We start from the raw sequence: 22,669 nt of genomic DNA on the forward strand, positions 1-22,669 counted from the left end.
AAGGGGGTCATTGGGTATAATAGTTTGAAAAAAGGGGGTCATTGAGTTTTAAGATTTCAAAAAAGGGTCATCGGGTAGAAAATTTTGAAAAAATTTAGCAACATTTTGAAAGTTTCGGCATAATTTTGAAAAAATGGAGCAAAATTTGAAAGTTTCGGCATTATTTTGCTACATTTTGATGACGCTATTCTAGGAAATCTAGGGTCATTGGGTAGCTGCAACCAAAAAAAGGGGGTCATTGGGTAGCAGCAACTAAAAAAAAGGGGGTCATCGGGTATGACTTTAAAAAAAAGGGGGTCATCGGGTAGAGTCGACTTCAAAAGAGGGGGCCTATTGACAGGCACATACCGTCACTTCCAAAGGTTGAGTGCCCACCCCGGGGGTGACATACGCGGGTGATTAGTGCAATCTGCTTGATGGTAGTTATTGCGATTATTACGTCACTTCGACAGCGAATTGTAGTATAGACGAATCCAACAAGCCAAGTGATGGTCAGAATTTATTCGGCCATTATACGCTGGTGAAGTTGCGTAATTAATCGGATTAATTACCATAGCAATAGGTGAAAACAATTTTGAACATATCGCGCTGCGCTACAAGCAGGTTACACTCATCACCTGTACTGTGTATGTCTGCAATCATAGATTGAATACAATACTGGTCTTTTCAAAGATCTTACAGGTGCAGCATGATATGGTTCAATGAAGAGGTACCGCCTGAACGTATCAGTGTATAACGCGGTATATTCAAAAATTGTTTTCACCTATTGCTATGGTAGTTAATCCGATTATTACGTAACTTCGCCAGCGTATTGGAATAAAACAGGAGGATGTGAGTTCATAAGGGCAATGTCGGGGATTATAGGTCACAATCGATGTGGAGAGATGAGAGGTCCGACCAACAGCCATAGCGAATGGTTCATGTTCAACTAATTCCAGCGGACGGTCTGTGGCTAGTAAGGAATCGTCTTTGACCACATGCGCAGATCTGTCTCGTCAGGAAGATATTTAATATCCCGAATTTATAATAGGCCTATGCCTACCAGTTCCATCGTATAACCGATCTGCTAGAGAATATTTGTTACCATGTTTAATAAATTCGTATTTATCGTATAATAAAATGTAGCCAAATGAATATTATGTGTCACACGGTTTTCTGCTGAACCACTAGCAGGCTATGTTACCACATCTATGACAATGACAAAGGTGAATTTTGATGATTTTTACGATCGTCCGGATGAGCAAATCACTGAATGGGTCTTTAGTTCCCTCCTCTCCTTATCCTGCCAATATTATATGAATCAAAGAAAAATAAAGAAAAATAAAATTAAACAAGAAAAAAAAGACAAAGAAAAGAAACAATAAAAGAAAAACAATAGAATAAATTAAACTAAATATGAAAAAAAAATGATCACGAAAGGAGTCTTTAGAAAATGCAAGAAAATATAAATGAAAAGTTTGAACAATATTTTGTTTATAAAAGTTTGTGTGACCGTGATGAGGCTCGAACTCACCATCTTCCGATCTAAAGAACCAAAGTCTTATGCCTTGCCAAGTGAGCTATGCTCGTGAGATGCGAAATAAAGATAAAATAATACATTGTATACCTGCTTGTGTCGGTAAATGATTTGCTCAAATCCCATAATGATATAATATTGTGGAGGGCGCTAGCGTGAAATATGCTATCATCACGGTCGCTTCTATTCCTTATAGACGGGTTTCTACGGTATGGTGCCTTATCCCTAGATAACGGACGTAAACCTCAGATAAGGCAGTCTAAACCTCAGATAAGAGACGTAAACCTCATATATAAGACGGAAATGACACACTTATGCTTCCATATCCATCGACCAGTTTAGAATTAGCCAAAAAAAGGGTTAATTCATGATCCTAGGTGCTCCCATTTAATTCAAAAGTTATGTTTACGCTCTTGCAATTGATTTCTGGGCAAATTTTATGTTATCACGTCAAACTAATGTCAGATTCGGAATTCTTGGGGTCGACTTGCCCGACAAGGTGTCTTTGTACACGATTTAAGGTGCTCTGGTTCAAAGCTTATTTTTTTCAAGATGGCGCCGGCGGCCGCCATCTTAGATTTCTGGGTAAAAATGAGGTCGTGATGTCAAAGTAATGTCAGTTTTGAAATCCTGGTGGTCGACTTATCCGAAAAAGTGTCTTTGTACATGATTATAGGTGCTCTGGTTCAAAACTTGATTTTTCAAGATAGCGCCGGCGGCCAACTTGGATTTTGGCCTCTAGCGAAAAATGCCGGGATTTTTGCGAGGGGCATGGAGGTTTTTTTTTTTCTAAATGGTCCATAGAAGTCAAATCAATCATCAAACCTTACTAGCCAAAGAATTTTCACGGAATTGTTATTTTGGACCCTTCCATATGGGGGTGTACGTGTATGGATTTCAAAGGAACAGCCCATTTCGTGATTGTTATGGTACGGGTGTGAAAACACTAGGATCCACAACATGCTCATCTATCAGGCACAGTTCAAAAACCTCAACTAAACAATCATAGTACAAAATTTGTCCTCAAGTTTCAGAGTATGAGTTTTGTACCCAAATGTTCAAAGTTTATTCAATGATTGTGCAAATGTATTGGGGTTAAAGAACTTTGCCTTGATATATGAGCATGTTGTGGATCCTAGTGAAATAGATACATTATAAATGGAACGCACTATAGATCCTGTATTTCATATAGTGGCACAATATTTTATTATCAAAACATTTATTATTATAATATAAAACATAGCAAAACATTGTCATATCTATAATATATATTTAAATTAAGGCCGCTGACGTACAACATTTTTGTATTGCAAATACGAATACCGGATCAAAATCCACAAGGGTTTATACAATGCCATAGGCGGGGTAAGGTGGGGGGGGGGGGGGGCAGCCCCCCAAAATTTTGGTAGGGAGTAGTCCACATTGAGTGATTGCTGAAATTGAGGAACAATTCCCCAGCAAACACAAACACGTTTTAAATAAGTTACATTTTGGCTTTTGGTTTAGGTAAAAACGTTTTAATAACATTAAAATGTCGGGTTATATAAAGGTCATGATAACGTTTTAAAACGTTTTGTATGAAAACACAATACAACAATATTTTTAAATGTTTTCAAAAATGTTATTGTAGACTATTTTTGCAAACATGTTTGCCAAATATTGTGTCAATACTTAAATAACATTATGTTAAAATATTTGAACCCAGCAAACACAGAAATGTTCTTAAAATGTTTTTTTTCTTCAAAACCTTTTAATAACATTTAAATGTCGGGTTATATAAAGGTCATGAAAACGTTTTTAAAACGTTATTGAAAATATTTTGGGCAAACATTTTTCGCAAAATATTTTTCAACTCCCAAAATAACATTCTGTTTAGAATGTTTTGTATCAAGTTTTCAAGAATGTTTTTGGAATGTTATTAAAACGTTTTTGTACCCTTTATATAACGCGACATTTAAACGTTTTCTGTAAAACATTTTTGTTTGCTCACCAGTAGATTATCAAAAAATGTTTTTTAAGGTTATGAAAACGTTTTATGCTTATAATATACCCTTTATATAACCCGACATTTAAACGTTTTCTGACAACCTTTTATAACCTTTTGCGAATGATGTCGAAAACGTTTTGTGTTTGCTGGGTCAACTGTTTCGAAAGTCTTTAACCTCTCAGAGCCATATTATCTTTAGCAAACAAAATAGATTTGTGAACTGGAGAAGTTTGAATTTCCGCGTGTGTATTGCTACCATTAATGTGCCATTTTGTATCATATGTATGGGGGATGAATACATTAATAGTAGGCCTAAATAGAGCGATACAGGTTTTTATGTTAAGAAAAAGATCGAATAGGCGCCATGCGGTATTCCGGGAAGTGGAAAAACAACAATTGTGCCACTTTTACTAGGGAATAGGGCTGTAAATGTCAATGATAGCTGGTGTTGATGCGTCTAATGCACTCTCCCCTTTGGGGCTCGTGCATTAGACGCATCAACATCAGCGCGCGTTCACTATTTTGTCTGATTTCATTAATTAATTTGTCAAATTTCATGAACTTGTCTAAGCTCATTAACCTATATAAGTGTGCAATATTTGTTTGTCTTTTCACATGTCTTGAGTGACAAAGAGAACAGTATTTACCATGATTAAATCATTGACATAGTAAATGTATTTAATTTTACAGCAGAATGTGAAATATGTATTTATCTTTTAATCTGTTTTAAGTGGAAAAAAGAGAGTCATTATACATGTATCATGATAAAACAGTAAAAACAATTTTGTATTGTTGTGTAATCGTTGCATTCTTTTGATTTCACGAAGGAACTCTTGATAAACTGGATGATACATTGATGGACAGCCCTCATCCCTAGTAAAAGTGGCACAATTGTGATTTTACCCTTTAACAAACGGCATTCGAGAGCTAAGACTGCGCCCTTGACGTTGATGTAAGCATAGTGACACAACAGTATTTCTAATTGCCAAAGAGGGCGCTTTTTACTTGCACAATTTTTTTTGAGACAGGCTGTATAAATACCACACTGCGTTTTTATCGTCTTTGTTAGCCAAAAAAGTAATAAAAAACGAGTAATGAGGCAATAATTAAATTGTTTGTCCTTTTGTTATTGTTTTTATAAAGAACTTCAAGATACCCACGTGCACCAATATAAAAGGGTTATAAGGGTGTCCTGACGGAGGAGTAAAATTTAAAATACTAGTTTTTTTTGTTTTGATGAGACCAGGTTCAAACAAAGTACTCAAGCCATCCTAAAACTCATAATATTATAAGCATGGTGGCTTATATTAGAGATTTAATTATTCCATATATATATGTTGGGTCGAGTCATTTTTTTAATGTAATAAAAAAAGGTTGGAGTTCGCGCTCTTTTCGGTCTGGTTACGCCAATCAGGCAGTTTTATGCCTTCGTTTGTACCTTCTCAGTATTGGGTCTGTTCAAACTGGGGTTTTATACCATAGGTTTAGACAAAATACATTAATACATTAATTCAAAAACGGTAACAGTCGCTGCAAGGATATGAAAAATACACATACAAGCCTCTATTTATTTATTTTTTCAAGATAAATCAATAAATTAATTAGAGCAACCGCCATTTTGAATATCGTTACCATGGTAACAGATCGCCATTTTTATGCAACAGATGTCGCTGCATCTATCATGATCAAATGCCTATACAATGTATATAATAATTAGTAGATTTCTTTTGTTGGTATTGGTGTGAATGATAAAGTAGAAATATTATTGTCGCATTTATGGTGTAAAAAGAACTAGAACTCAGTGACCAGAAAATGTCCAAGTGGGTGACAGGACAAGCAGACGTTATTCAATGACTAATCATTTCTCTCCATTCATTAAAACACGTAAAAATTGGGTTCACATTAATTTAGTATATGTGCGTCATTTTTGATGCATGACAAAAAATAAATACAAAACCCATGTTAAATATAGCGGTTTACAATATAATTTTAAGTATACCTATAAATTGTCACTTCGCATGTCACTTCACATAGTTTATACAAATTTATATTACTTGATAAAGAATATATGTGCGCATTTTTGGCACAATATTTTTTTCTTTCCACATCAGAAATTATTAAAAATATTATACATTTGATATGAAAATACACTTTCTTGTTATGTATCAATGTATATTTTCTTTTGGTATTATTGGAAAGACATGGTAGTGGTGTAACTAATGTTCATACACATGTACAGAACTTTACCATTTTTGTGCATTTAGAGTGGTGCAATTATAATAGTGCAATTTTGACAAAAATAAAGACACAAAATAATCCGGTCTTATAGACCCAGATATATTAATTATCATATATGTATGGTTGCTGTGCCCATAAACACCTCGTATTTCAGTTAGCTTCATTTTCTAGCCAATCACGCTAATGCCCGTTCCAATATTTTCTAGTTCTATAATTATGTGTCTTCCCTGTTCAGAGACATTCTATAAAACACGTAATGCCAAGACATTTCTCTAGTAAGACACACAGAGGACACTTGTATTAAGGGTATACATGTACGATGTATTGTTGGTCAAAGCAGCAACAAAAATGTAGTTTACAGCATCTTGCAAATGGTAGTAAGCTTTAGCAAAAATTGCATTGCTCAATTCATAGCGAGCGTTTAGAAGAATTCAAATATCACAGATATACTTTTGTAGGTCCTGTGGTTCTTGAATTATGTTGTATAAAGAGGGCTGAACAACACTTTTGAAAAACGTACAAAACTCATTAACAACAATAAATTAAGCAAGTTTTAAAAGTATAGGCCTATGATTTGTAGAATGAACTTTTGCAAAACACAAAAGTTCGTATACCCTTGATCAGTCCGGGCAAATTACCGTTGATTGAATCTGTTTAGTAATTTGTTTGTTTGCAGTGTTTTTACTCGGAGGGCAGGTATTATACCGTAAAAATCCGTAGATAAGCATACGTGCTTATAATAACGAATCGCTCGGACAAGAACGAATTTTTAGGATGGTTTGTTAAACTTGTTAATTTTTTTTTATCTGTGTTACAGATATTTATAAATAAAAAAATGAAGTTTAACAAACTATACCGTAAAATCTCGTTTTGTCTGAGCAACTCGTTAATATGAATAGCACATATGCTTATTAACGAATTATTACGGTATTGTGTCTCCAGGTTACACAGGTCATATGTTTGTCTATTTACATGACGCTATCTGTACATATACTACGCCAAAAAATTATCCATATACTTGAAAAAAAAAATCACCCTAATTTTAAAACTGAACAATATTTGGGCCAATTTATTATTCACATTATGACACCCATTAAATCCAATGTGACCCCAAGAAGTAAAGTTACAAGCATTTGATTAAATGAATTCCCGTTTTAAAAGTGACAAACTGGCCTATATAAGGCGAAAAGATTATGCGCAACAAAGAGACAACACAGTTTCTTCAATAAAGCTTTATTTAAAGCAATACGTTTTAATTTCAGTTTTTCTTCTCTGTACTTTTCATAACTTTTATTTTATGTTAGGCTACAGTTCTTTTATTTCAGTCTTCCTTTGTTTTAAATTAAAAGCACGCATAAATTAGCCATTCACCACTCTCAAACCAGTAGTCTAGTCCGTGGACTTTTTAATAGGTCAATTTGTCACTTTTAAAATTGTACCATCGTCTAATCAAATGCTTGTAACTTTGCTTCTTGAGGACACATTGGATTCAACGGGGTGTCATAGTGTGCAGGATTAGATAGTGCATCTATTAAAAAAACAAATTTATACCGAAATGGCTCAGTTTTTTAATTGGGATTATTTGTACAATACTTTTTTTGGCTCCGTAAATAACCAAAAGCTTACTACGACACAAGTCTTATTTGTATACCAAAATTATATCGAAACTGTTGAATCAGCATTATCGACAGTCTCACAATAACACAATAGGCCTACATCTAAATTTGGAATAATATAATATGAACTCCACATGGTCTTAAATTCAGTAGGTCAAATTTTTTGGTTCATGGAAGATTTCCTTTCCATGATTTTTTCTGGCCATGAGTCATTGAATTTTAACAAACCGCACAAGTTCACTTATATCTTGTTGGAAGTTAAAAAAAAGTTGAACAATGGAGCGAAGGTGTGTTCTCAACCTTCAGTGTTTTGTTAAATCTACCATTGTTACTAACTTTGGAGTTCGTATTATTGGTTTTCAATTTCGCTACTGACCCGTAGTATGTAGATGTGCTTGAACCGTGATCTATTCCGCTTTTAATATATATTTTTCATGTACACGTATGACAAAAGGTGCCATTATAATGGTTACAGTATATGTATTTGAAATTCAAATGTAAAATTAATGTTTTTGATTTAATAAATAATAATAAGAACACTATAGCACTTTTTATGATATAGTCTGTAAGTTAACAGAGAATAAGATATTCCTTAGTTGATTCATACATACGATATACATCTAGATATACATGTACACGTTTCTGATAATCAAATGTCAAGGAACATTGGCTTCCATAAATAATTATATCAACAATAATCAAATTAAGAAGTATAAAAACATCCAACTGCACCCGTCGGAATAATCAAATTATTATGACATGTTATCTATTGCTGAATTCACGTATCATTGAAAGCAGATCTTTTGAAACAGTAACTTCACAAGTTAGAATCTCTATAAAAAGATCACAGTTTCTATGCAGCTTAATATACGGTACCATAGTTTCAGTATTCGTAAAACTACATTCGTATTATTATGGACATAGTAAATGTTAGAATTTTCATGGTATATTTATACAATATATCGTGATAAAAAACGCCTTAATGCTTTGATATACATGTATTGGGCTATTCCATTTAAAATACCGGTACACACTATAAGATTGAGCTAAATTCTTCCACAGAGGGAGTATGAGTTTTAAATACAATAGACAATTGGGCAACTACCATTTGAAATACTCCCTCCTGTTGTGGAAGCTATAGGTAAAGCCATAACACAGAGGGGGTATGGGTTTCAAAATGATCAAACCTGACCAATTACATTTGAAAAACATACTCCCCCTGTGGAAGCTATTTCCAAAATCTTCCACAGGGGTAGTGTGGATTCTAAATGGAATAGCCCATTAACACTGATAGCAGATGATGTTCCCGCGTTTTATACTCTTCTTATTTACATGAATTTCTACATAATATAGGTATTACATGTAATACACGTGCACATGGAAACTACAATATGCATATACCTCATTACATAAACTACTGCCTTACCATACCACGACGAAAAAGGCGCAACTGACACATTATTTAGAAATAATGAGTTGTGCAAAATAATCGTATCGGACTTGATTATGTACGTCAATGTCACGGTTAGCAACTATTTCAAACTGTTTCGATTTGGTAGTTCACAGCATCTTGCTAGTGGTAGTGAGCTTTGGCAAAAATTGCATTGCATTGATTAAATTCAAATATCACGGATATATGTACTTTTGTAGGTCTAGTGTGGTGCTTGAGTTATTTTGTAAAGAGGGCTGAAACACACAACACTTTTGTAAAACGTCCATAACTCATTAACAACAATAAATTTAGCAAGTTTTCAAAGTATATGATTTGTAGAATGAACTTTTGCAAAACATCAAGGTGTTATTTTTCAATAATATCGAGGGTTGACAAACAGAAGTGCCTTTTTGAGAAAAATGAGTAAAATAATATTTTTGCATTGAGATGTGACCAAGTATTATTGTGCTATAGATGCAATAGGAAGTTGAATTTTTAGAATCTGTGGGTATTACAGATTATTTTGGTACCAAAATCTCAACATGGCCAAAAGTGAGTTAAGGCCTTCTGTTTGTCAACCCTCGATATATTAATTTAGATAATGAAAATCGATTTTTTAAGGCTGCTTCGACCAAATAGATATGGATTATAGGGTTACGGGTATGAAATCGGGACGTACAGATGTTATAGTTATCAACAGTCAGAATGCAGGTGAAACTAGCGTTTCATCAAAAACGTCAGTTGTGGCATTAATTGCTATGGTAGGGTAGTATACAAAGCACCACAAAATTATTAGTGACCATGGTGATTTTCATTTTTATGATACCGTAAAAATTCGTATATAAACATATACATGTACCTATTAACGAGTTGATCGGACAAGAACGTTAAAGAAAAAAAAAGATACTTTAACAAACTACCTTAAAATTTCGTTCTTGTCCGAGGAACTCGATAATAGGCATAATGCTTATATACGATATTTTACGGTATTTTACGATAGCAAAATTGTACTCGGATTTGAACGACCAAACTGAGTTATACATGTACATAATAATTATGCATACAGACTAAATGAGGTAATCCTGTCAATAAAGTTGCCAGTGACGTGAGAGCTGGTTTCAATATAATGGTTCAAATGGGACAATAATAACATCTCTTGTAAAGCGCTGCCTTTTGCGCAGCACCAATATATCTACGTTTTTATCATATTAATTTTCTACTTGCAATTTCATACAGTATATATAATTTATATTCTAATCTTCTCGCAATTCTTTTCCTATAAGCAAATTTATTTAATACAAAATACAAACCATAAAATGTGCCTGCTTTTGCATTACCCCGCTACCCGCATCAAGCTTATACCGCGAAATTCGAATGTCTGTTTATCGCCATGTTTGTAGAACCGAATTGCCGGTTGTTATCCGTGTTAAGATGTGCCCTGATTCAGTGCTTTCTTGATGCAGCTTTTCCCCTAGTTGTCCACGTACCCGCATGGACTTACCAGAGGTTAGCCCGATATTTACATTCTTGTAGTTCGTGATGATTTGCGTCTTTTAATTGAAATTTCCCATTCCAGATCCAGGATCCCTTCCCGGCGCGGCCGGTACAGAGTCCTGAGACCATACACTAGGATCCAGAACATGCTCATTTATCAGGGCATAGTAATTTCTTTAACCCCAATACATTTATACATGCATTTAATGACCTTTGAAAATGTGGGTACAAAAACTCATACTCTCCAACTTGAGGTCAAATTGTGCACTACCAGTGTTTAATTGAGGTTATTGAACTATGCCACTGGGATGAGGCCATTATGGTCCATAGTGATAACTGAAAGTTCAAGCGTCAAGTGATCCAGTTTGTATGACCTTTCTTGTTCTGCGATACAGTTAACAGTTCTTCATTTGCGGACTCATGATTGTCCCATGCAACATAGAAATAAAGTTTCGACAAAGAAATGGAGAACCAAAGCACAATAAATAAAACAAAAACGATCTCAAAAGTCATATCTCTTCCAGGTCAAAGATACAGAATAAGGACAGCGTTTATGTCACCGCTTATAATCGCAGGCTTTTTGTGAAGAAATTAAGCACAAAACTAAAAAAGCACGGATTTGCGTATCAAAAATACATTATTTTATAAAGTTATCAACGACATCAAAACTTTGTTTATTGCATTATAATTCAGTACTTAACATCTCTCCATCAGGCCCAACATCCTGGCCATTATAATCTAGCGCTATCCCATTCATGCCATTGCTTTCATCGGAAAAGTCATACTTGTTCTTTCCCGGTGATCCTTTTATGGATTTCTGGTTTGGAAAATTAGGGTTCACATAATAAGTAAACACTTTATTGACTGCTTCTTCATCGGCTTCTAAATTTTCCGTATCGCGTACTATAAAATCGTTATCACTATCGCTGCCATTTGGACGCGCACCGATGGAACTAGAGATGCTCTTCTTCCGTGGAATGGGCCTGATAGCATCATCATCATCGTCGTCATCACCGTAGTCTATAGTCCCGAAGGCGTCTTCATCCGGACTGTACGCCGTACTTGTATCAGGCCCATACCCGACACCTTCAAGATCAAGCCCTGATCTAGGTATTGCGTACTGGGTATTCATACGCATTGCAGGACCAGTTATAGTCGGTATCGTAGACTTTGTTCTAGGAGCAGGCAAATGCTTTTTAATAATACGCTTAAGTCTTCCTTGTTGATGTTTCCACCAGCAATAATAGAAGAGCATCAAGATGAAAACCACACCAAGAATGACCGCCAGCAGGATTGGACCCACAACTTGCGCGAGACTCTTACCCGCTGTAACCGTGACATTGTAAGATCCTATTCCGACACCGACTTCATTGAGAACTTCGCACTGTAGGTACACCCCGTTATCCTCACTGCCAAGATCGGGTATCACTAACGTAGCTCCGCTATTCTCTAATCTTACCCGATTAAACCGGGGGTGCTCCTCATAACCAACTTTATACTGATTATAGTACCACTCGTAGGCAAACGCATCTGGGTTGCCTTCGGCAGAGCAATCGTAGCGACCAGTTTTACCAGTTACTGTACCCCCTGAAGATTCGACTTTAACAATTGGCTTGTATCTTACGCTCAAAGTCAAGGAACAACTTGGAAGAGTTGAACCGATCGCTACACAGGTATATTCTTGTTCGTGGTCTAAAGGATGTGCAGTAACGGTTGACACAATGGCGTTGGACGCAAAATCGGACATGATATCGCTACGGGTCAAATCCAAACCATCACGCCGCCATCTTAAATCCAAGCTCGTATCTTGTGACAAGCATAGCAATCTCCCGACATCGCCTTCTATGAGTTCGATGCCATTTTCAGCCATACACCCTGGTGTGCCATCAGTTTTAATCTCGATGACATCGATGTTGGCAGATTTGGATTCGATCTCAAGGTCGGAACCGTCCCAGATGAGAACGCAACGGTATTCGCCTTTATGTGAACCAGTGACCTGCAGTATGGAAAGAAATAGGAAGAATGGTTACTTGGATGTTACAGTCGGATTGTTTTTAGTGTTGAGTGAGTATTCACCATGAACATGTTGATGTTCCAAGTTACCTGTAATGGATACTTGGAAAGAAACTTTATACATGTATATCCCTTACATTCTACGACGTATCCTGGAAAAAATGCGTTGGGACGCTTGTTGTATCATGCCCTTTGCTTTCCTCGGCATTCGCGTAATGTTGACTGAACTTGTGTGTTTTAAACAATGTTGTGTACATGTAACTTGAGGCCATGTATCTCCACACACCCCAACCAACAATGTTGACGCGCCAACATGGCCAAAGACCACGGCCGGCTGACAATGTGGCTCCAATCCACACTGTACGGGGAGGGGGACATCATCATGTCCGAAGACTTTCTCCAGTATTGTGGCTCCCAATTCTAGACAAAGACTTTAGACAGTCGACCACCCTGTTCCCCCCATCCCAAATGCAAATGTACATGTTGATTGTAAGCACATCGTTAGCTACTTACTCTGGTTCGACAACATTGGTTGGTGAGGGGCACATTATGACACACATTGAATCCAATGTGACCTCACGAAGTAAAGTGTCAAGCAATTGAATAGACGAAGGTCCAGTTTTAAAAGTGACAAAAAGTGGCCTATACACGGCGCAAAAAGATTCCAACAAGCGCAAAAAAAAAAAGAGACAACACAGTTTCTTCAACGCATAAATCAGCCATTCACCACTCTCAAACCAGATGTCTAGTCCGTGGAGTTTTGAATAGGCCAGGTTGTCACTTTTAAAACTGGACATCCGTCTAATCAAATGCTTGTAACTTTGCTTCTTGAAATCATATTGGATTCAATGGGGTGTCATAATGTGCCGGATTAGATAGTGCATCTACAATGTATTAAATAAATTTACCCAAATATGGTTTAGTTTTAAAACTAGGATTTATATATTTATCATGTGTAAGGATATTTTTTGGCGCAGTATACATGCACAACGTTGTTTGAAAAATACCATAAAGCTTTGTACCCTACCGATCATTTCACGAGTCTTTAAGGAGTGTTCCAAATTGGCTATTCCACTTACAATCGATACACCTCTGTGGAAGACATGTCCTTAATCTTCCATACAGGGAGTGCGAATCTCAAATGGGGTTACCTGAATGGGTGACTTCATTTGAAATCTACACTCCCTATGTAGGAGATTAAAGTACATGTCTTCCATCTGGGAATGTATGGATTTCAACTGGAATAACACAATGGGGCAATGTTTGAAACTTTCAATCTCCTTTGAGACCCCCTTCCTATTCAATTTATGATTTTGCCATTCCATTCTATTGTTTTTGCTTTGTTTAATTATATTGCGTAATGTGTTTTTTGTCTTTGTCTTTTTGTCAACACATCTTATTTAAAGTGCAATCGAGGGAACATACATTTATGCAACCAGTGGTTTTGAACCACAGTTTGAAGCCGTTAATTTCACAAATGTATAATTTTTATAAGAGTAATCAAACGTGTAAACAATATCAACATGTAAACACATGGCGATATTAACGACAACAACAAAATGCTAGATATGGGACTTTTTGTGCTGAATGTGTGCAGCGTATCACAATAGTACTTTACCCTTTAAAGCCCGACAGAAGCATATATAACTTAGCTACATAATTGCTGAGTGTTGGGATGGGGTGTGTTGGGGTGTGTTGGTGAGGTGTTGGGGTGTAGGCCTATATGTTGTAAGTGTGGGATGGTTGAGGGTGTATGTATATATGTAATGCACCCTGTGTTGTAGGTTTACTATAGTACATGGAGTGCAGGTGTTGGTATATGTATGTGTTTTTTGCATGATTTTCACCATTGTCACGGTGTTTGATGGAGATAGTATAATATAGCGTATAAAATGTAAGTAATGTTATCTTTCCCGTTTCAGATATAACATTTATTAGGACATTTGCCACCATATTACAAGCTATGTAATTGTATAGGCTCTTAATTGTATTTGTACGTAGGCCTATTATGTTTATATCACGTTTGCGCAGGCGGTTATGATGTCTGTTTCATCATCAGGAGACTACAAATTCTACGATTGCCTCACAGAAGATCACAAACGTGGGAGGCAATTTCTGGCAAAAGGGTCAGGCCTAAAACATGAAACTGTCACTCTTTTTTGTTTTGTTTTTTGAAAGACATCGTGATCTAGTTCATTCAGGATTGTAGTGTTAGCTCAGTTTCAGTTTTATTTGCCAGAAAACCTGGTCAATATAATGCATCAGATTAGTCTATTGGTTGGGTTTCATTCAGTATGTAAAATCGGGATTACAACATTCACTATACTGTTGACATTGTCTGAATAAATTATATTAAACTATGGCTTGTAAATTGGTCCCAGCTTGGAGCAAATATTTCAATTGAATATATTAAATAATTCACCAATATGGCATGCATGCATAATTAAAATCAGACATCAGACAGAGTTCATTTAAATTATAATAATCGATCCGCCATGTCCGTGGTCAAAAGTACATTATTAAGGCTGGTTGGAGGGGTGCATGACCTAGTGATGTATACACTCAAATATTGAGACAAATAAAGCTGACACACAAGAAGAAATATGGTATGGGATCTCAAGGCTTGATATAAGGGGTGTCATTTCCTCCTCTAGTCATAAGCATGACTTTTCTCATGTAAAATGCCCACAACTTATAAAGGCCCGATTATTATTGGCCTTAACTCAACTAGACCTATGGGAATTTAAATGCGATTATTTCTTGCTGATTTCCTATAAGATCAATGTATTCGAATACACTTTATTTTTTGTTTTGTTTTAGTGAAAAGACTAAAACTGGAAAAAATATGGCCCCTGAAACCAGTGTTGTTTGTAATAAACAACCATGCAACAAACAAATGCATTGTTCGATCTTGGTTGATTGTTCGCCGAACTGACCCATGAAAGGTTCTTTCAAAGGAGATTTCAATTCGGGAAGCATTTTGACAGAAAAAAAAGCAAAAAACTTCCACAATGATTTGAATAAATTATATTAAAATATTCCTTGTAAATTGGTTTGAGAAAGCAAATATTTCAATCGAATATAAAAATCCACCTATACTGCATGCATGATTGAAAACAATCAGACATCAGACAGAATTCATTCAAATTATATTTTATCGTGGGTCAAAAGTTGATTGAATAGTCAGATAAACAGTGTGATTGTAAACAAACAAGTAAGCAACAAACAAATACATATTGTTGTATGCATGCATGGTTGTTCGCGCAACTGACCCATGAAAGATGAAAGATTTTTCTAAACTAGATTTTATCTCGAATTTGGGGAAAAATCTGAAAACATCCGCAACTGTTTCTAATACCTTCAAAGGTGACAACAAAAGAGATACAAAGGTCAAAGGTCAAACATGCACGCTTAAGGCGAGTAGGAGAGCAGGAGCCATACTTTACTAGTTTTAATCATTTGAACTTTAAAGAGGAAGCCCCGGCAGAGCAGATCTTCTGGGAATCTGGGGTGAACCAAACCTGTCTGGTTATCAAATTAATCAGTGACAAGATTATCGTTGAATTTGACAGGTACTAATTGATGCTATGACATTAAAACATCAATTAGCACCTTTAAAATTTAGACATAACCTTGTCATTGATTAATTTGATAACCAGGCAGGTTTGGTTCACCCCAGAAGAACTGCTCTGATGGGGCTTCCTATTTACAAAACCTGTAGTGTACCAACATGTACAATGTATACTAATACATTTTTATGCCATTGTAGGGGTCAATCGATTTTCTTATTTCATAATCGATAATTTTATTAATTAAATTTGACCCCAATTACCCTTAATTTATTAATTAAATTTGTTTTTACATGAAACGTGCTGAATGCACAAAATTATGCCTTTAAAAAGTAGGTTACATGCAAGTCAGTTATATGGTGTATAATCAATAGTTCATATAAAATTATGTTACGCCCGCTGGTACATGTATAGTTCTCAACATCGATCCTGGTCCTGTGTCACAACCTGGGGTACCTTTGTGTTACATAGTAAAAAAATGAAATGTTTCAAACATTTTACCTACACGTCTCATTTGAAGTGGTTCATCCTCCTGAGCATTTTGACACCTTTTTTTGAAAATCGGTTCAAAAATGAGAGAGTGTGGGCAAAAACAATCACAAAGTAGGTGGGATTTAACCCGACCTCTTTTTTCCACATTTACAATCATTCTGAGCAAGTATTAGTCTTTTAAATGACCATTTGTATTTATTTACTTGGTTTAGATGTCTGTGAGTTCATTTAGACATTTTTTACTAGATTCAAATTTTTAATGGGGGTTTTAGATCAAATTTACGATACGAATCCCTCCCCCTAATCCTCCTCCCCCTAATCCTCAACCACCCTTGGCACATTTCATGCCAAACGTCATAAGAAAATAATTACAAATTATTTCAAAACAGGTTAAAAACATGAGTAATATAGAATAAATTAGCCTCAATTTAAGACCTAATTGAATCTTCTAAGTGAATGAATACTCAAGAGACAGTGTTTTGAAATCCCAACTGCACATCAAAATGTAACAAAACCACCTTTTTTGGTACCCCAGTACATAACACAGAATCTCCTATGTCAGCTGTGGCAGATGATGTACTTTATTACTATGGACATGTAAAAACAATTAAATGTGGATTGAAGTTCTTTGTTTTTGCCCCCTTTTTTCCCGTTTTTCACCGACTCCGTCTTGTTTCCATGTCTGTTAAGGGGACAGGCAGGATCACTCAAAGTGGAAAATTTTGGACATTGTTTTGTATTGTACATGTATCTTTAAAAGTATAAATGATGATAAATACATAAAGTATACGATCGTGTACATTTTCACATAGGAAATGATGCAAGGAATCCAACTAGCACGGCAGATATGTGCAAAAATGGCATTTTTTGAGAAAAGCACCAAATTTGATTTTCCATATCATGTTTTTTTTCGGTTCACCAACTTACCCTAAATATCCAAATTGACGAAAATTGCGTATTGTGTTATAAGACACAAAACTAGAAAGAGTTTTCTCAAATTTTTGAATTTTTTCTTACATGTAGCATGGACCTGATAGAGATCATTCGGGAGGAGGAAAAGGAGAAATAGATAAATAAAAGAAAATGTGACAGAACATCAAAAAGAAGAGGGAACCAAGTTTGGAAAACGAGTAGAGGATGTGGAAGGGGACATGAGAAAAAGCAACGGATTCATGGAACAAGAACACTATAAGAGGAACGTGTCATGAAGAATCCTTAGAAATGGTGCACTTAAGTGTGTTTTGTGAATAAGCCACTGAATTACTGCTGACCTGCAATTGACCTTTTTGACAATGATGTCTCAAGGTAAAATTTTGAGACACCGATAATAATCTCGACCAATAAGCCCGCCCTAACAATGGATCTATGAATAATGACAAATATTTAATTGTTTAAACATTAAGACCATTCAGTTTTATAAGACGGTAAGTTGTCCACATGCCTTCCACATATCTTGTTGTTTGCACAGGTATATTTTCTATAGCATTAAAATTGAAAATATGCATGTTATGCTTTTATAAAATGCTACCTGTGCCCTACTTGGAGGATTTGTTTGTGTAAGGGGATGCCTACCATTTTGTCTAATACGAGAACCAGTTCATTACGCTTCCAGTTTCAATTTATTCATGGAGATTTTTGGAGGTTACCAACACCAAGTACCAAGAACTTTGTGATGTTTCAATTTCTTCAGGGAGATTTTTGGAGGTTACCAATACCAACACCAAGAACTTTGTGATACTATGTGAATTATAATTGGCTTCTTTCATGTGTGCCCATTTTTTCAGATTTTATTGATGTATACTATTGCTTGTGTTTGTTTGTTTGCTTTATTACCTGTTTTTATAAACTATGTTATTTATTGCTATTGTTTTGAGGGCCCCTTGAAGATCAGTACCAGATACTGAAGGGGGTACCCTTGTTAAAAAGATTAAATAAATAAATTTATTTCTCTAAGCAATATAAGGGCCTACATTATATAAGTAATTATTGGCATGTGTTATGTGCGCTTATTTTTTATCTCGATGATAATATCACGGCATTTTTTACTGTGAATTTAAGATTAGGCCAATGAAAGTTAATTCCGAGTTTATCGTCCCTTTTTTTCCCAGGTTGGTGAGGTGACTTTTCATTTTTCATTTTCATTATTTCATCAGATTTCATTATTGACCTAAAATGCGTGTTGATTTAAAGCCACACTCATACATGTTATTTATAAACATGTTTTTATATGGGTAGGGACTGGAAAAGTTAGAAAAGGGCCTCGTTTTGCTTCCAAGTTATGAATTTATGGTTTTACAAACAAAAATATATGTTTCCAATTGCTAAAACTGGTGAAAACACTGATACTTTGAAAATAATGAATTATTTTGGCATTTTTGAAAATTTTGACGCGGGTGTTTTTGGTTACCAAAAAAAAAAGCCACACTCATACATGTTATTTATAAACATGTTTTTATATGGGTAGGGACTGGAAAAGTTAGAAAAGGGCCTCGTTTTGCTTCCAAGTTATGAATTTATGGTTTTAAAAAAAAAAATATATGTTTCCAATTGCTAAAACTGGTGAAAACACTGATACTTTGAAAATAATGAATTATTTTGGCATTTTTGAAAATTTGACGCGGGTGTTTTTGGTTACCAAAAAGTGACGCGGGCGGGGGACGATAAACTCGGAATCGACTTTCACTCGCCTTATAATCTGATCTACTACGTAAGTCCAGTAGATCAGATTAATAATCTTATGTCATAATTATAATAATACCTGTACCAATGATAATCCCCGCGATCATGACATTTTTTGTAGGCACTTTGCGCCTGAATGAAATGTATAAAAGTACTTCCAACTTACCTGTTTAATTTTAAGGTTATACTCTCTTCTAAATGGTTCTCCAATTATTTCAAAACTCTGTGTCTGCGACATTGGGACATCATAATCAGGGCCAATCAACGTATTTGTAGACGGGACTCTCCAGTAGAGTTTGGCACTATATGACCCTGCTAAAGAACATCGCAATGTTATCTCATCGCCCTGGATGACTTGAGCATCCGATGGTTCATCAGCAAAATATTGTGCTGTGGTTAAAAACGGTAGCAAAGATACTAACAGAAGAAATATTTGACGTGCAGCCATCATCGTCATATTTACATGCTAAACTATGCGGAATATTTTAAACCAGCGTTTTATTATATGATCACTGAAGTGCCGGATAGGTCGTAGCGTTGAAAAGCAACAGGTAGCGCGCGGTGGTAGTAAAGCTATCTTCAGTAGATCGCATACAAAATCACCCTTTTACAATCATCCACTACATTTCGATATCCTCGCTATACGCGCTAGTCATAGTATCAATATATTCTGAACTTATCAATAAAATACTTCGCAGATTCAATCAGAATATTATAATACAGAAAATAATTGTTAAAATTACGAAGGCGGTGGTTGTTGGTAGTATGTAATGTGTGGTAGCACCAGTGTATAGTCAATAGGTGACGTCATCGATATCGGGTTCATAGGCATTGGAGAGTGACCCTGACATAATTACCATAACAATAAGCCACACCCGTTACTTTGAGTGTGGTAAAGCACTTCAATGAATGTGAACAATAACGGCGTATTGATGGACCTGTTGAATATTCATTAGCAAAGGGATTTTCTTTATGTTGGAGAGGCAAAACGGTTTGTTATTCTTGTTAATTATTCATTTGCTTTATAGATAATTCTTGTTCATGTATTTGAAATGACCTTATAATAAATAAAGTATCGATGTTGAAGTTCTTTATGTGTAACCGTTAAATGCATGCACTTGTCTCAATCTTGACAATGTATCAAGTTCAATGTTAAATCGGAGTATCGAGCGCCTACTCATGTTTCCCACGCTAAATTTGGCGGAAGTTGAATGTCATGTCAACATATATGGAACAATGAATACTGGATCAGAATAAAAAACATACAACACTTATAAAAAAAAAATAGTAATGATGGCTACCTTAAGGTTGTGGGTTCGAAGCCTGCACCGCCTCCCCTACTTTTTTTTTTCAAGTTGGGCTGTGAATGTCATGTCAACAGGAGATATAGAATGGAATAATGAATACTGGATCAAAATATTTTTAAAAAAACACAGACAAAACTTATAACAAAAAATAAATTAAAAAGAGTCAATAAGGTTGTGGGTTCGAATCCTGCACCGCATCCCCTACTTTTTTTCCAAGTTGGGCTGTGAATGTCATGTCAACAGGAGGTATAGAATGGAATAATGAATATACTGCCAGTGGATCAAAATAAAAACAGACCAAACTTCTAACAAAAATGAAGTTAAAAAGAGTCATGTAATGATGGCTATACCTTAAGGTTGTGGGTTCGAATCCTGCACCGCCTCCCCTACCTTTTTCCAAGTTGGGCTGTGACAGTCATGTCAACAGGAGATATAGAATGGAATAATGAATACTGGATCAAAATAAAACATACAACACTTATAACAAAATGAAGTTAAAAAGAGTCAAGTAGATAATGATGGCTACCTTAAGGTTGTGGGTTCGAATCCTGCAACGCCCCCCTACTTTTTTTCAAGTTGGGCTGTGAATGTCATGTCAACAGGATTATAAAAAGGAATAATGAATACGGGATCAAAATAGAAACAGACAACACTTATAAAAAATGAAGTTAAAAACAGTCATGTAGGTAATGATGTCTACCTTAAGGTTGCGGGTTCGAATCCTGCACCGCCTCCTTTTCCAAGTTGGGCTGTGAATGTCATGTCAACAGGAGATATAGAATGGAGTAATGAATATACTGCCAATGGATCAAAATAAAAACAGACCAAACTTATAACAAAAAAATGATTTTAAAAAGCGTCATGTAGGTAATGATGGCTACCTTGAGGTTGTGGGTTCGAATCCCGCGCCGCCTTCCCTACTTTTTTTTCCAAACTGGGCTGTGTGTCGGTCGAAATTTGTGTTTATTTGTTGTCTTTTTAAAAAGAGTCTCGTCATATTTTTCCTGACAAGAAACGAATATCGAGCAGCACTTATTATAAATATAATCTTGATGATTTTTAAAGTACCACAAAATATTTCTCGAAACGCGAATAATTCAGTCGGCATTCTGCATTCAGATAGAAGAAAAAAGACAAACAAACTTTAAAATAAAATGTAAAATCATCAAAAATAAAACAGTAACAAAAAACAAAGCAAACAACAACAAAAAACAAAACAGTAAACAAACAATAAACGAAATTAAATAAGCCAAGTGAATCTTTGCCTTCTCGTCATTCTGCAAAATTTTCTGAATGAGTGTTTACTTCAAATGGACCATCTTACCGACTATTCTGACATGAGGTGACGTAAACAGTAAAATAACCTTGTTTGTGAAAGTTGTTTTTGGGGGATGACCACAAACTTTGGAATAATTGTCTACGCCTCATTATGTATGATGATCATATTAGGCCAAATAAAAACATTTATATTGTTTCGCGTCCACCTCCATCCTCACTTTTTTGAGATCAGTCCATATTTTTGTATTTTTCAATTTTCATATAAAAGTTTTTAATACTTACTTAAAAGTAAAATGTTAATACTGATAAACACGTTTATACTTCAGCATGAATACCCGGCATGAATAACTCTAAGAGGTATAACCTCTCATAATCTTAAATAAAAAGGAACCTCATCATTTTCCTGGCACCCTGCTAGCAATGTCAATTTTACGTGAAAACTGCTGTATTTTGTCAATTTTGCAACAAAAGCCTCTCTTCCTCCTTCCTCACTTTTCCAAAAAATGGGGACGTGAAACTGATTTTAATTTTTTTGTGGCCTAATGTATGAAGGAGTTGATTGCTTACTTTTTTATTAAGCCTACATGCTTAAACCAAATTCAAGTTCAAATCACGGTGACTCACTCGCTCATTCAACAAAAGTTTCAATGAGTTGTTGACACTTACAGAATTACCAACCTTTAAGAAAGTTTCTTGGAGTTTTGCTTAAGGTGATTCAGGTTTTGAAAGGGATCTTTTAATTAAAATTCACAATAGCAGTGACGAGTAACGCAGGTTCGAAATTATATTTATTGCATTTATTTTGTCACATCGCATAAAACACAGGATCTGTAGAGCTGATCATTTGAATTTCTTATATACAGCCTCTCAGTCATAAGCCTGTGTTATTTTGTACTGCGTATGGGAATTTTAATTTATATAAAAATCCCTCTCAAAACCTGAATCACCTAAGTAAGTAAATTCAAGAAACGTTAGATTAGGTTAATACAGATGCGTGCAATTTTGAACTTTTTAGGTTATTCCTCTGCATCTATAAGGCCTAATATAT

The 22,669-nt window shown here is 35.4% G+C and overlaps 1 protein-coding gene across 1 annotated transcript; it reads right to left on the reverse strand.

Moving 5' to 3' along the window:
- Positions 1 to 2,698: 2,698 nt before the first annotated feature.
- On the reverse strand, positions 2,699 to 19,819 carry LOC140141417 (titin-like). The gene is made up of 2 exons (XM_072163266.1): positions 19,203 to 19,819; positions 2,699 to 12,279 (listed from the first exon to the last, which is right to left on the reverse strand). The coding sequence occupies exons 1-2, from the start codon at positions 19,491 to 19,493 to the stop codon at positions 10,966 to 10,968; spliced, it is 1,605 nt and encodes a 534-aa protein (XP_072019367.1). The 5' UTR covers positions 19,494 to 19,819; the 3' UTR covers positions 2,699 to 10,965.
- Positions 19,820 to 22,669: the final 2,850 nt, after the last annotated feature.

This window comes from Amphiura filiformis, chromosome 19, assembly GCF_039555335.1.
Source record: "Amphiura filiformis chromosome 19, Afil_fr2py, whole genome shotgun sequence".
Lineage (NCBI taxonomy): Eukaryota > Metazoa > Echinodermata > Ophiuroidea > Amphilepidida > Amphiuridae > Amphiura > Amphiura filiformis.